The sequence below is a fragment of the Podarcis gaigeae genome (genome assembly GCF_964106915.1).
Source record: "Podarcis gaigeae genome assembly, chromosome: 4".
In the NCBI taxonomy this organism is placed as follows: domain Eukaryota; kingdom Metazoa; phylum Chordata; class Lepidosauria; order Squamata; family Lacertidae; genus Podarcis; species Podarcis gaigeae.
This window is the reverse complement of record NC_139677.1, coordinates 49688495-49702762: the sequence shown is the minus strand read 5'-3', so window position 1 is coordinate 49702762 and position 14268 is coordinate 49688495. Positions and strand designations below refer to the sequence as shown.

At 39.3% G+C, this 14268-nt stretch overlaps 1 protein-coding gene across 1 annotated transcript in view; it reads right to left on the bottom strand.

The window, feature by feature from the left end:
• Positions 1 to 14268, bottom strand: part of USP9X (ubiquitin specific peptidase 9 X-linked) — a 71115-nt gene that overhangs the window by 35906 nt on the left and 20941 nt on the right. The window contains exons 2-12 of the mRNA XM_083734116.1: positions 13576 to 13829; positions 10455 to 10600; positions 10242 to 10321; positions 8766 to 8878; positions 8299 to 8517; positions 6496 to 6611; positions 4651 to 4902; positions 4429 to 4567; positions 3028 to 3180; positions 1802 to 1906; positions 318 to 524 (exon numbers count right to left, since the gene is read on the bottom strand). Coding sequence (XP_083590242.1) covers positions 318 to 524; positions 1802 to 1906; positions 3028 to 3180; positions 4429 to 4567; positions 4651 to 4902; positions 6496 to 6611; positions 8299 to 8517; positions 8766 to 8878; positions 10242 to 10321; positions 10455 to 10600; positions 13576 to 13671 — 1626 coding nt within the window. The 5' untranslated portion in view covers positions 13672 to 13829. The remainder of the gene's footprint in view (positions 1 to 317; positions 525 to 1801; positions 1907 to 3027; positions 3181 to 4428; positions 4568 to 4650; positions 4903 to 6495; positions 6612 to 8298; positions 8518 to 8765; positions 8879 to 10241; positions 10322 to 10454; positions 10601 to 13575; positions 13830 to 14268) is intronic.

Below are 14268 nucleotides of genomic sequence, written 5' to 3'. Positions count from 1 at the left end.
TAATACCAATGGGACTATGGATTATTGGACATACATGAATTAAACTTGTGTTCACAAGTTCCCTTCATCACATGCTCTAATTTCAATAAGTTCCATCACCAAAAACAATTTCTTGTTACATCTGAACTGCCAAACTATGATTTTCATAACCCCTCTAAACCAGAGATGCAGTCCTAGTCTGAAAGAATTCAACAGCAAGGTCACCATTTCATATTTAACAGCAAACTAGTTGCTGTTAAGGAGAGAGAAAGGTAGGAACACGCAAGCATAATGTCAGCCAACCCAAAGACAATGACTACTAAACAGCATATATTTACCTGAGAACAACTGTAATCTAAGATTTTAATGTGGGCACTGAGAGCCTGGTCCATGATATCAACTGGAACATCATCACTATGTGCTAAATTCCATAGAAGGTTCAGTACTTTGTGCGCCATCACACCATCTTTATCATCTTCTGCAAGACGACGAATTAACTCAAGTAGCTTTTCACGCTGCTTTTTGCTTGCATTTGTCCAACTTGCCTAGAAAATAAAGGGACACCACCAGAATATGTTAATGTGGGCTGAAAATCAAAAGTATGTGAATTGAAATACTAAAAGTGTTAAAATTAAGTTATATTGTCATAATGCAAATTAAGATATGATAGTAATTCTACTGTTCTTTCCAGTAACACCAATTAGGATGTCAGTACTGAGTAGCTTACCAAAAAATGGAAGAACTAAGCTATTTTTAGATCATTTTCAAATACTTCACTTGAATGGATTTGTAATCAGTAATAATATTAATTGTTCAGTGACTGCATTTCACAGTAATAGGAAGTCAGACAGAAAGGCCTCTTCTTCTCCCATTCAAAATAAATCCATGGCCCTGCTTCAGCAGAAGAGCAGAAGCCAAGCAAAATTTACTTTGTTACCCAAGATTGTTAAGAATTGCCCTACTGAATCAGGACAAAGTCCCATCAACACCAGAATCAACTTCTAAGTGGCCAAACAGACTATGGGAAGTTCACACACAGTAGATGAGCACAATCTGCACTTGTGAATACCAGCAACAGGTATTCAAAAGCGTACTGTCTGCAACAATGGATGCAATACATAGCCTCCATGGCTAGCAGCTGTTGATGGCCTCATCCTCCATGAATTTGCCTACTCCTCTTTTAAAATCATCCAAATTGGTGGTCATCTCTACACCTTCTAGGAGTGAATACTGTTTTTATGCCTTAAGTGAAATAATACTTCATTTTGCCCATCTAGAATCTTCCAACATTAACTTCGCTGGATGGCCCTGGATTCTACTATTATGAGAGGGTGAAAAAGAAGCATTGGTCATGAGTTTGAAGGGGATATCTGTGTGCACATATATCTGCTGTCGTTATAGGACTTCGGCACCACCTGGTGGTTGATGGCGAAACTGCTGCTCAAACAAAGACTTCCTTTGTTGCATTCTCCCACCAGCCCTCAATTTTGCTATAAGCCAAAACATCCCAGAGGACTGGACAGAAAATACGGTTTCTTGACCCCCTTCATCCTTTGAAAATTCATCTTCCACCCACTAAAACATGCACACTAAGCACTGAGAGGCTGCTTTTCCACATGATGAAACATAACATTTGCTCCTTCCAATTTGGTGAAGTACAAAAAACTCAGGACTCTGGAAAAGCTTAGCCTATCCCCAAGTTCAGTGATAGTAAAGCACTAAAGAAAAAGTAAAGTTCCTTCATTACCAGGAACTCCCACTGATGACCAATGAGGCTGTCCCTTGTTCCAATTAGTAACAGCAGATTAATATGTATGCTTACCTTGAAACAATCAAATAGGTGGTCAAGTTGTTCAGGAGAGAAATCCCAGGCCAGTTTTGCAAGGAGGTCATGTACATTCTTCACAATGGCTTCATGTTTTCCTGCCTTGATAAGAAAGAGTTAACACCATTTACTGCTATCTCTACAAAAGACAGGATTGTCTTTATTTTTCTGAGACTTGAATTTCTATTACAGCCATTTCCCCACATGTTATCCTACAAAGTGGAATTGACTTGCACTTACAGTGACCTTAGAACAATTCTTGTAAAACTAGCACTGTTCTCATCCTGTTCTCATTTTTCTATGGCAGGTTGGAAAAGATAGCTTATATAATACCTCAGACTTTAAACTGCACTTATCTCTTGCTCTCTTGACTTTTTCAATTCCTATTCTTTAAAACCCCTTTGGCTTTTTATTTACAAAATCGATACTCTATATAAAGAGGCTAGATGATCAGTTTACAGATCATCATTACATTTCCCAAAGAAAGGTACAGCCAATAGTTGATACTCCTTCATATTTCTAATGCACATTTGCTTTTGAACATTTAAGCTAATAAAAATTGGGTTTTTTAATTTACACTTTAGAATTGCAACTGACTTAGAGAAACAGCAAAACTAGGCTTAAATCTTCCTCTTCCAAAACATTAATAGAACTTAACTAGCCAAGTTTGAAAAAGCAGGCAATTAGCACTATGACCGCAATGTCAGCTCAATCTACTAGACCCATTTAACTTAATAATATTTATATGGCATTCTCAGTGTGAATGGCACTTCACAGAACAACAAAATGATAAATTCCTGCTCCAAGGAGCTTACCATACACAAAACAGAGAAAGGAAAGGCAGGATAAATCAAAGAATATGCAATTGTTTCAGTTATATGTGTTTATGCCATATGGAATGGAAACAGGGGTTGATCAAAAGGCAAAACCTACAATGATTAACTTCTTAAATTTGATGACCCAAGAAAAAAGAGCACACCAATAATTCATCAGGCTTCCTGTGCCACATTTAGCTTCTTTTGGTAGCACAGCATATGTTAACTAACCAAAGGTTTGTGTCCACCACAGAAGAACATAATATAATAAAGTATGGTATTTGCAGACAGACTGACGAATTATACTTTAACATCTGTATCACGAAATATAAGCAACTCCAACTCATGCATGATAAGTAGTTCAAAATAAACTGCTCTCACTCAAGGTGACAGTTGTTTAGTCCCTACCTGTGCAGCCCAAATGTTGTCAAGGTCTTGCAAGGTGAGGGCCTTTTCTTTGATGACAAAACGAAGAATTTTCTCTAATTTTTCTACATACTGAGGTTGATGTAGACTATCCCTTAACACAATCGATAAGATATTATTCTGTTGAATCCACTCCTAAATTTAAGAAGGTAAAGAAAATTTCAGATGACAGCAAGCAGCACATTATAAACACGCCCAAAAAATGAAAGTCAAACTTATTTTTGTAACAATATGGAACAGGGGGTCCAACTCTGACCACCAGAGTTTATCTTATTCATAAGCAATGTTATCTACTGGCAATTCCACATTTTACACTATTCAGGCGCAATATACTATATAGGCATGTAAGCAGATACCAAAAGTAATGCCAAGAACCAGCTATTTGGCAGAAGCATCAAAAGCCATTTCACAGAAGTGTCAAAAGGGAGATGCTTGTTACACCAGGGGTGGCTAACCTATGGCCCTCCAGATGTTGAACTACAATTCCCATCAACCCCTGGCCATTGGCCATGCTGGCTGCAGTTGATGGGAGTTAAGAGTACACCTGGTTACCTATCTGAGTTAAACAACAGGCAAACAGAGCAACTTCCATAGTACAACTCACAATATCTGTTCATTTTCTCATTTTCCCAGTGCTTCCCTTCCATTTCTGCACCTCGTCCTAACCATCTCCAGCCACTTTAACATGATGTTGTGGGACTACAACTCTCAACCACTCCTGATCATTGGTCATACTGGCTGGAGGCTGATGGGACGTTGGAGTCCAAGAACATCTGGAAGGCCACAAATTCCCTACCCCAAACTCATAATGTTGCAGTATTAAAATTAAAACTTCCACTATCAACCCCACTAAATTTGAGCATAGAGTAGAAAGTACACAGGGTATGCTGAGAGAAGTCTTAACTCCACTGAGCTATTTATGACATGGCTTTTTCAGTAGTTGCCCCAAGGATGTGGAATCCTTCACTTTTTCACACTTGTGGTGTTCCAGATGCTGTTCCCTTAATCCTTGACCATTTCCCATGCCGGCTGAGGAAAGTTGAAGTCCAACTATATTTGAAGGGTCACAGGTTCCCCACCCTTGGTTTATATACCTTGCTGGAAATGGTTTTGTTACACAAAGTCTTTGGTTCTTGAATTTTTACCATATACTGGGTCATTTTGAGTTTGGTTTTATCAAATAGTGTATGTTTTTATTTTGATTGTTTGTTACTTACATTTTAATGTCCTGTTGTTTTTAATCTCATAAGCTACTTTGTGTCCATAGACAACAAAACAAGGTAAAATAATAAAATCAAAATCAAAGTTAAGGAAAACATCTCCTGGAAAGAAAGGCAGACAAATGCTTTGAACATATACAATGATATAATTCAAAGAACTTACTGCCATTCTTTCTGCTGTAAGCCATTCCTCCTCTTCAGGATTGCCATGCCGATGAGTGTAATATGACACACTAGATATCACCTTGTTAACTTCATTTAGTGCATTCATTTTTCCATTAAACGATGAAATTTGCAACAACCTGTGGAGAAATGTATGTATAAGAGAAGCAGAATCGGATACTAAACATAGAAAACACTGTAGTCATAAAATAAAAGGCCTTACCTAAGTATCATTTTTAATCTAAATATTTCTAGGTTTTTTACAGTTTCCTCTTGCCCTGGAACTCTTGAGGCTAAGTTCTTTAGAGATTTGATTATCATTGACAAAGCATCATTTTTGGCTTCATTCTTGGCTTCTTTTTTCAGTTCATCATCAGTTAAGTTTTCTAAAAACTGTGGAACCATTTCTATAATTGGAAGGAAGTATTTCTTCACTGTATGCAGTGTTAGAAACTCATAGCACTGTCCAAATGGTCTGGAGAGAGAAAAAATAGTACAAAAAGCTTAAAGTAGTATTAAGGAGAACCAGTATTTACTAAAAAAAATTACAAACCAGCAAGTTAATGATTACCAGCCAAAATATTATCCCTCCCCACATTTTGCCATCCCATTAGCAGATGATGAATGTTGTGGTTTCCAGGTATTTTTGAGGGGCAATATGTGAATTGGATACCCCCAAACCACCACTAACACTGGAGCTCCTCCTGGTGGCCACCATGTCCCCTCTACCCACTGAAGCAATGCTTTATGGCAGGCTGCCTCAAACTCAGCCCTCCAGGTGTTTTTGGTCTACAACTCCCATGATCCCTAGCTAGCAGGACCCGTGGTCAGAGATGATGGGAACTGTAGTCTCAAAACATCTGGAGGGCCGGGTTTGAGGAAGCCTGTTTTATGGTAACAAAGTGTAAAACTGACAGAGGGTACTGTGGGAAAATTAGTGCCCCTCTCCCCACTTGGACTCCCATTCTGCCCCAGAAGCCCCTGCCAGAATGACATCTTCAGGGGCCTTTGTGAGTGTAAACAGTGGACGTCAATAACTGAAAAAAGATCTTGCTGTGTCTCAACATCATTAATTTCATCCCAGATCTTGACCACTTCCATACTATAAATGTTCTCTACAAAGATCTGAACTGCTAGCAAAATGGCTCTGGCTGAGCTTGTGTGTATCTCTCTTCCAAGAGCACTGGGGGTAAGGCTCCTAAGGTCCTTATACATACAATTCTGCAAAATACACAGAAGCAACTCTCTACTGTATATGTAATATCCTCTTGCCCCAACTCATTACAATCCAGATGTGCCAAATTTTCCACACAAGAAACAATACAGGGTGTAGAAAGTTCAAATGGAGTGGTGGTCTTCCACCAGGAACAGACATAGCTCACCAAAGTTCCAGCATTCTATTCCAACAGCAAACTGCTACTGGGGAAACTCTGAAACCTCACAACAAACCTTGGCTTTCATCAGTCTCATTGCCGTAATTTCCCATACATTATGGTTCCTAATTAAGGTTACTTGCCCAAAAGCTGAGCTTGCTAGATCAAAGCAAAGAAGAAAAATTAAGGTCTTCTGAAAGTGTGTAAGGTTCAAAGCTAATCTGTATGGTAATTAAGGTAATTAAGGTATAAATCTTTGCTCCAAGACTGCAAACCCTAAATGACAAAATATCTATTTTTGAACAAATTGGCTCTTTTTGCAATCAGGCTAAACAGAATGTGCCTAGGTTAGCATTTGCAAAGAAAGTAGTATACTGTTTTCATCCTCTTCTTCCCTTTCAAAAAAGCTCAGAACTGCTAACAGTAATTCACACTAGAGGGTATATAGACTTCACAAAAATAATAAAAACTGCAGCACATCCATCCTCATGCACTACTGAAGAAACCAGAAGACTTCTGAATCTATTATTCAGACTTAATGCTCACTTGCTTGCACAAGCTGGGGCATCAGATCTTCATCAACCCTCACACACACACCCAGTGCTCCTGTGGTAAAGCCAAGGATGAGAGAGAGAGAGAAACTAACTAACTCAAGGGATACTGTTATTCCGTTGATACATAGAAAAAGGACTTACTTGATGAGAGCTGCTATAATCTGAACATTCAATGCTGATCCGCTCATAAAACGATCGTGTAAGATCTGAAACCCATTCAATGTGCCAAACTTGTTGATGAGATCTACTAGCCAACCCTGTAAAACAATTTTTCCTGCTTTACATGTCATTCTACCAACACATATTTATATTGCAAAGAACAAGTCCTACTTTTGGTCACAATTAGAAGTAAATATACTCCTTTAACCATGATTATCCTCTCGTGTACTGTTAATAATTTCAAAATATTTTGCAAGTTGTGATAATACCAGCAATTCAGTATTATACTATTATAAAAGACAGGTATTTCTGAACAAGAGAGCTTTTATGCACAGTAATCCGTTATCTTCTGACAGAAATTAATACAAGATTTCCTTTTAAGTTAGAAACCAGAAGCGAATACAGATTAATGGGGTGTGGGGGACAGTTTTAGCATATGGAGATCATCATAACAGGCATCAGCCAAAAGCTATACAGTGGCACCTCTGGTTACGTACTTAATTCATTCCGGAGGTCCGTTCTTAGCCTGAAACTGTTCTTAACCTAAAGCACCACTCTAGCTAATGGGGCCTCCTGCTACCGCCGCGCTTCTGCTGCGCGATTTCTGTTCTCATCCTGAAGCAAGGTTCTTAACCCGAGGTAATATTTCTGGGTTAGTGGAGTCTGTAACCTGAAGCGTATGTAACCCGAGGTACCACTGTATTGACCTCCTTTTGAAGTTCCAGCCATGTGAACTGAGACTTCCCAACACTTTGAGGCTCCAAGAGAGATAGCCTTGAAACTAACATACCAATTTATACACTACAACAAAGTTAGCAACTTCACAAATTTTAACTCCAACTTTTTTGGCTGCGATTTGATACATTTGCAACTACAGTCGTACCTTGGTTTTCAAACAACTTAGTTGTTGAACATTTTGTCTCGCAAACGCCGCAAACCCAGAGGTGACTGTTCCAGATTGCAAACTATTATTGGAAGCCGAACGTCTGATGGGGCTTCCACAGCTTCTGATTGACTGCAGGAGTTTCCTGCAGTCAATCAGAAGCTGCGCTTTGTTTTTCGAACATTTTGGAAGTCAAATGGACTTTCGGAATGGATTCCGTTCGACTTCCAAGGTACGACTGTACATTAAGGCTAATGATGATGATGAAGAAGAAGAGTTTGGATTTGATATCCCGCCTTTCACTCCCCTTCAGGAGTCTCAAAGCGGCTAACATTCTCCTTTCCCTTCCTCCCCCACAACAAATACTCTGTGAGGTGAGTGAGGCTGAGAGACTTCAGAGAAGCGTGACTGGCCCAAGGTCACCCAGCAGCTGCATGTGGAGGAGTGGAGACTCGAACCCGGTTTCCCAGATTACGAGTCTATCGCTCTTAACCACTACACCATGCTGGCTCTGATACTTAGTTTACAAATCCTGGTTAAGACAGAAGCATGTTTAGCATTAGCCAAGGTTTCACAGCAGATCTAATAAATAACCATGGTGAAGTCTGACAGAAAATAGTGAAGAGAATTCATTTTAAGATGAGTATTTAAGATGATACCTAGTTCTGATTTGTGCCTAAGCACAATGCAGGCTATAGCACGTGTTTATGCGTCTACTGCTTTTATGACTTGATTAAGAATGCACTAGGAAACAGGGAGAGTACAGTTTCTGCTTCACCTGGTTCTTACTTTTCCAACTTAGCAAAAACCGAAGAGGCAAACCAATACCCTAGAAAACAACTGTCTAGAAATGTCTTAAGTGAGAATGATCGCTGCTGCTTCAAAATTTCAAATCAACATACCTTTGGTGACCGTGGGTCTGGAGGACGAGCATAAAGTTCATCTTCAGCCAGCTGAACTCCAGCAGGAACAGTTTCAGAGGGACGTGTACCATTGTAAAGATGGAATTTGCAATGAGGATTTAAGGCCATTGCAAGAAGTTCAAGAAGAGGAAACCAATCTTGGGCCAGCTTTGCCACACAGAGTTCAACTAGGCGGTGAGTGTTGTTAATGATACATCTCTATTAAGAAAAAAATACTTTATATAAACTTGCTTGATAGTGAAATTCCTTATCAGAGTAAAGAAAATTCTATAAACCCTTGTTGCATGAAATTATTTATTTCAAACCATACAAATTTAAGCTACAGGAATTATATAGTAAAAGTAATGCAACAGTTTTCACAAGTGTCACAGGTAATTAACCAGTTTTTACCATAGTGAAGCTGTTGACATAATGGATACATGAATGGGTAGCTAAAACAAACTTACATGAATCTCAAATTTCCAGCCACTCACTGCCTCATCTGTAAGGATTTTTGTGAAAGAGATTGTTAACCCATCTCGAAAAAATCGCTGACATGCTTCACTTTTAACATCAAGGCCTGTGTAAAAAGAGATCATCAAAGAATTAAGTTACTTGGTGTCATACACTGACTACTAAATTACCAACAGTAAAACATTCGGAAAATGCTTCAAAAGAAAGCTGTTTAATACATTTAATACCTATTATACTTTAACTAAACTGCATAAAACGTGAGTTAAATTTTCTTAACAACACTGCATAGACATTATATCCATGCAACAGTTTAACTACTGTTGATTATTTTTCTATGCATGTTCCTAGCCTTCAAGGTTGCAGGAAACACTACACTGAGGACATTAAATGCCCAGAAGCTAGGAGGTCCCTATCAAGAATACTGCAATAGCTAAAAGAAGTAGGGTTATCATTTTTAAGATCCTTATTATTTCTTTCCTCTCAACCTTGCTTCTGTGCAACTCCCTCTACCAGTCAGCCTGCCCTTCTCCAACTTGCAATGGATCTGAAGGCAATTTAGACCTGAAACTGACTCCCAACATTGATTCTATTAGCTGAGCACTTTCTCCTGTGCTAATTCTTTAGAAATGCATCAAATCTTCCATTTGTAGTAACACAAATGATTTACACTAAAAACTGTAAAAATCAAATTATCTTTTTATAATATGTACAGTTCCTATAAGATGGGTCACTATCATCATCTTCCCAAATGTAGACAAGAGCAAGCCGCTTGCCCAATACTGCCTACTGAATTTAAATTTCAACCCATGGACTTTCCAAGTCATAGCTCACTCTCAGACACTATGTTACAAGAATTCTTCGACTATGAAATGCTGTTTAGATATACAAATGAAAGTTCTCCACCAAACCAAAAGAAAACATACTTTGAAATTGACCAGTTTACTCATTTCATTGAACACTATGGGCGTTCCCCCAGTTGCACAAGGTTTGTGTTACAGACCCCTGTGCACATAAGCGAAAATCGCATAAGTGCAGAGAACCCTCTAAAAAGCCTCTAAATGCCCATTTTTCCTGTTCTCCAGCTCTCTCTTCCCACAACTCTCTCTTCAATTAGAGTTGAAGTTCTAGGGCCAGCTGGAGGATGCACAGAAAAGCGGCAGCTGCTACACTACTGCACACATCAGCTGCTAAGCCTAGCAGCCTAAAAAAAGCTTTGCTGCACCTCCAGTCTCTTTGGGGATTCCTCTGTCCCCAATGAAGTCCTCTTCAGGCACCAGGAAGAGTCCCTTGCAAGCCATAAGGACTCTCCAGCTCTTTCGCATTTCCTGGCTTGAATCTATTTATTTCTTTATCTCCCTGTATACACAGTCTAGTAGTTAGTAAAGCTAGCAATTCTAAATAAGGGATATCACTGTAGGTCATTGAGGTGCTATATCCATTGTTCTTAAAAGTTTAATTTTTCAACTTACCTTTTTTACTAAGCTCAATAGCAGCTTCTAGAAGAACTTCTAACTCCCCTTTAGGCAATACAGGAACAACCCATCGAGGTCTAAGAAAACATTAGAATATAAAATTCAATTTGACATGAAATCTAACTTTCCCCTTCAATGTTTTTCATCTGGAAAAGATGAAATAATTTGAGCCATAAATTAACACATTGCCTGAAAAAAATATATAAATACCTGTTAATCATGTCATCCAACTTGGCCAGGTCAGTGTGTGGAAATGCAGGCTCCTCATCTTCAAGCTGTGGTGGAGCATCACCCTGACCCTGTTCATCAGGGGGTGTAGCTGGGGAATTCTCATTTGAAGAATCAGGGGAAGAAGTCTGAATTAGAAAATACATAGCTAAGTAAACCACTCAAATACTGAAATTCTTGCAATAATTTTTAAAATTACGGAGTCATCATACAGTTTAATCAAGTTTTAATGTCTCCTCCTAATAACATTCAAAGGGTAGGCCTCTTTCCCCCTAACCTTTCAAGGGTAAATGTATCTCTTTCTTCATCATCTTTATGCTGCACAGGACAGTTATTTCACGCTTTCATTTTAATCATATTTGTACTATGTGTTTTTTGTTTTCAACATACAATTCTGCAAATTTCCTTTCCCCTATGTACTAAATTCAATAGCTTTTCTAAATCACAACCCCCTCCAAAATCAAAACAGAAGCTTTGATATGGTCCTCCTGCTTCTAGGTCATAATTCTAACTCAGTAGCTGCCATGTGTGGTGAGGTAGAGCTGCAGACACAACCTCCTGACACCAGCATCACTGCTACTTGACAGGGCAGGACAGCAGCAAGTTCGGGCCTGTGCAGGGAGCACTGGTGAGATCACACTGGTCTATCATGCACTAGTGCAAATATACTGAGTTCAATGCCTCTGTGCAATGTAATGCACAAATAACACAAGCAACATCCACAGCAGCCTGAAACCTATAATACTCAAGTCTCAATCACGTGCCCTCTGAGTCCTCCTGTAGGGCAAGCACTTTACATTCCAAGCATGATGAAGAAAAAAGCCACTTTCCACCAAGTTCTATTCTCAGGGATAGCAAACACAGTGCCCTCCAGAGGTTTTGGACTACAGCTCTTATCAGCCCAGCTAGCATGGTCAATGGAAGCCCAAAACATCTGGAGAGAAGAATGCTGACCACCCATGCTCTATTTGCTACTGAGAACAGCACCAGTGAAAATCTATTCCAGTTGCCTGCATGTTTCCTTGGCAATATTTACACTATTTTAATGTAAGCCAAGTATGTTGTAAAGTTCTTACAAAAGGAGAAAAAGCACATCAGCCAACAACACTTTGACAATCTTCTCCTCATTGGAGACAACACATTCACAACATTGTGCAAACACCAACCGTGGAATTCAACATTAAGCTTTTCCAATTGTTCCATCTGTCTAAGCATTGCAGCTTACTAAGCAGTATGATACCTCTCCCCTTTCCCTGTGCTGCTCTGGCACTTCTCCTGACCCTCCCAGAGTTAATTTCAGGGGTGCAGGGAGGCACATGGGTAAGGGGAGAGGGGACAGACCCATTGTGCAAACTGAAGTTCTTGTACTGACAGGGCTCATTAGAACTGCACCTCTAGCTTTCAGTGCTGCACTACATTTGGTAGCAACGTCTCCTTGATGAACATCCACAAATCTATCTTGCTTGGATGAGAAACATCTTACACCTTGTACTGACTGCCAATATGCTGAGAACAATGAAAGAACAACAAAAGCAAGTTTGAAGCAACACTATGGGGATACAATGATCAAAAGAAAGTTGGGGGGGAGAGATTACTTCAACTGGAGGATGTGAGTTGGTGCAAGTTCTCCAAGAAACTGATGTGATTATGTTCATGCAGCAAGAATACAAGAGCTCTGAACTACTCACACTCCTGTTATCACTGTGCATAAAGGAAGCATGTGTGAGCATGTAACATTATCATCAGAACAGGCCTCAAATAAAACCAGTTTTGTTCACCATGTGTGCAAAAAATAAAATCTCAAGTGCAACAAGCAAAACCATTTTTTTTCAGCAATTTCTGAGAAATCCCAATCTAATCACTGGATCTTTTCAGAATGGTTTCAAACAACTATATTTTCCTGAGCCGGATGAACAGAGTATACACCCAAACAACAATTTGTTTAATAAAAGCAGCAATTTAAGAAATAGCATCTAGTATATGCAATTAATACATACAAGCTGTCACTTATCTGCTTACTTGTAACAACTTAAGAACATATGTAAACACTTGTGTGCAAACAGGCATGGAAGAGTTTGTGTATTCTCTCTCATTTACTATGCTTATTTGCTACAAATAGTTGTGTGGGTGTAGGCAGCTTTTGTGAATTTACAAAGCTACTGTAAACATCAGCAGTCCACCTGCTATAAGTGAAGTTAACTGTACAAAACCTAGTGCTTCCAACAGAAGCCATGGAAACCTTGTCTATGTAAATAAAGCTTAATAACTATTACAATTCACTTCAACAATGATTCCCTTAGCAATTGTAATTTTATTCTACTATAGAATGTGATATTTCACTCATTTGGCAAGAAAAACAGGAGTTTTTTAATGCAGTGGAATAGCAGTTCAGAGACCTCAGAAGTATAGCATTAGTGTGAGGATGATCCTTGCCTTCTCCACAGCCTTAAGATTGGAAAAAAAGCTTGGGGGTTGTTTTATGCTTCAAAGTGCAGTGGCAACCTGGCACACCCCAGTGCAGCCAGGTGCTGACACTTCTTCTTAGTGCATCTCAGAAGGCAACTGTACAAATAACCAGTCCCAGCCCTTTCTTCCCCTCTAAACTGGATTCAGACCTGGGAACAGTAATCATACCTGAGCTTCTGAGGGACTCAGAGACCTAGAACAAGAGTAGGGAATCCCCACTTCCCTTTCCAAGCTGAAGAAGATGAAATGGGCTTGTTTTTGCAGAAAAGATCACATTAACTCCCTATGTACCTCCAAGCTCAGAGCTATGGGGTGACTGTACCCCACCTCATGCTGTATTACAGAGGGTCCTACACAAGATCAGGACCAAAAAATCCTTAATTAACAAGGCCGGCCAAAATATGTGGAATCTTGATTTAGAGTATCTAAATTTTTAAGACAAATATTCAAAGAGACTCTCACCATGCAAGGGGTTTGTAAACAGGAGGTTCCCAGACCAACTTTACTGGAATGTATTTAATGTGTAAAGTAGAACTGAAGTGTATTGTTGCAAGATTAAGGTTAATTAGTGTTATCAATTGCAACTTTTGCTCAAAAATATCTAAATTTTTATTACTAATATGAATATCCACCATACCTGATTCTGCTGGAGAGGAGGCTGGGACTGTCCATCAGGAGCCTGGCCCTGGCTGTCGTTCCCTCCTACTGGAGAGCCACGGGTCGTGGCTGTCATACTCGAAACAGGGCAGATTTTTGCAATTTTGTCTGCTTATGTAGTTGTTGAGAGAGAAAAACTTATAGTCCGCTTAATAAAGTTGAAGTACCAGCATATGTCTGTTTTAAAAAGCTCCAACTCAAGAACAAGCCATCTTGCAGAGACCATTGCATAACCTGAAAGAGATACATTCAAACATTTAATTTTGTTTTAAACTTTTTTGAACATGCAAATACGAACAGCCCCATTTAAAGAACGTCCTGCCCCGCACATAAATCTAACTCAGAATTACAAATGGCCTAAGCCAGTGGTTCCCAATTGGGAGTCTGTGGACCCCAGGGAGTCCATGCAACCCACTCAGGGGAGCTGTGGCACCATTCACATAACAAAAAATACCAGAGATAATATCAACATTTTAAAATGTAGGGGGTCCATGGCTTGGCTTTTGAAAAAGAGAGGGTCCTCAGTACTTAGCTAATTAGAAACCATTGGCCTAAGCCATTTAGTAAGCCTTTGAGAGCCAAACTATGAGGGTAATAGAGTTTAAGCAATAAAGTAGTTACTGTGACCCAGTTATTTTCTTATACTGCCAGACTTATCTAACCAGTCGCTTAT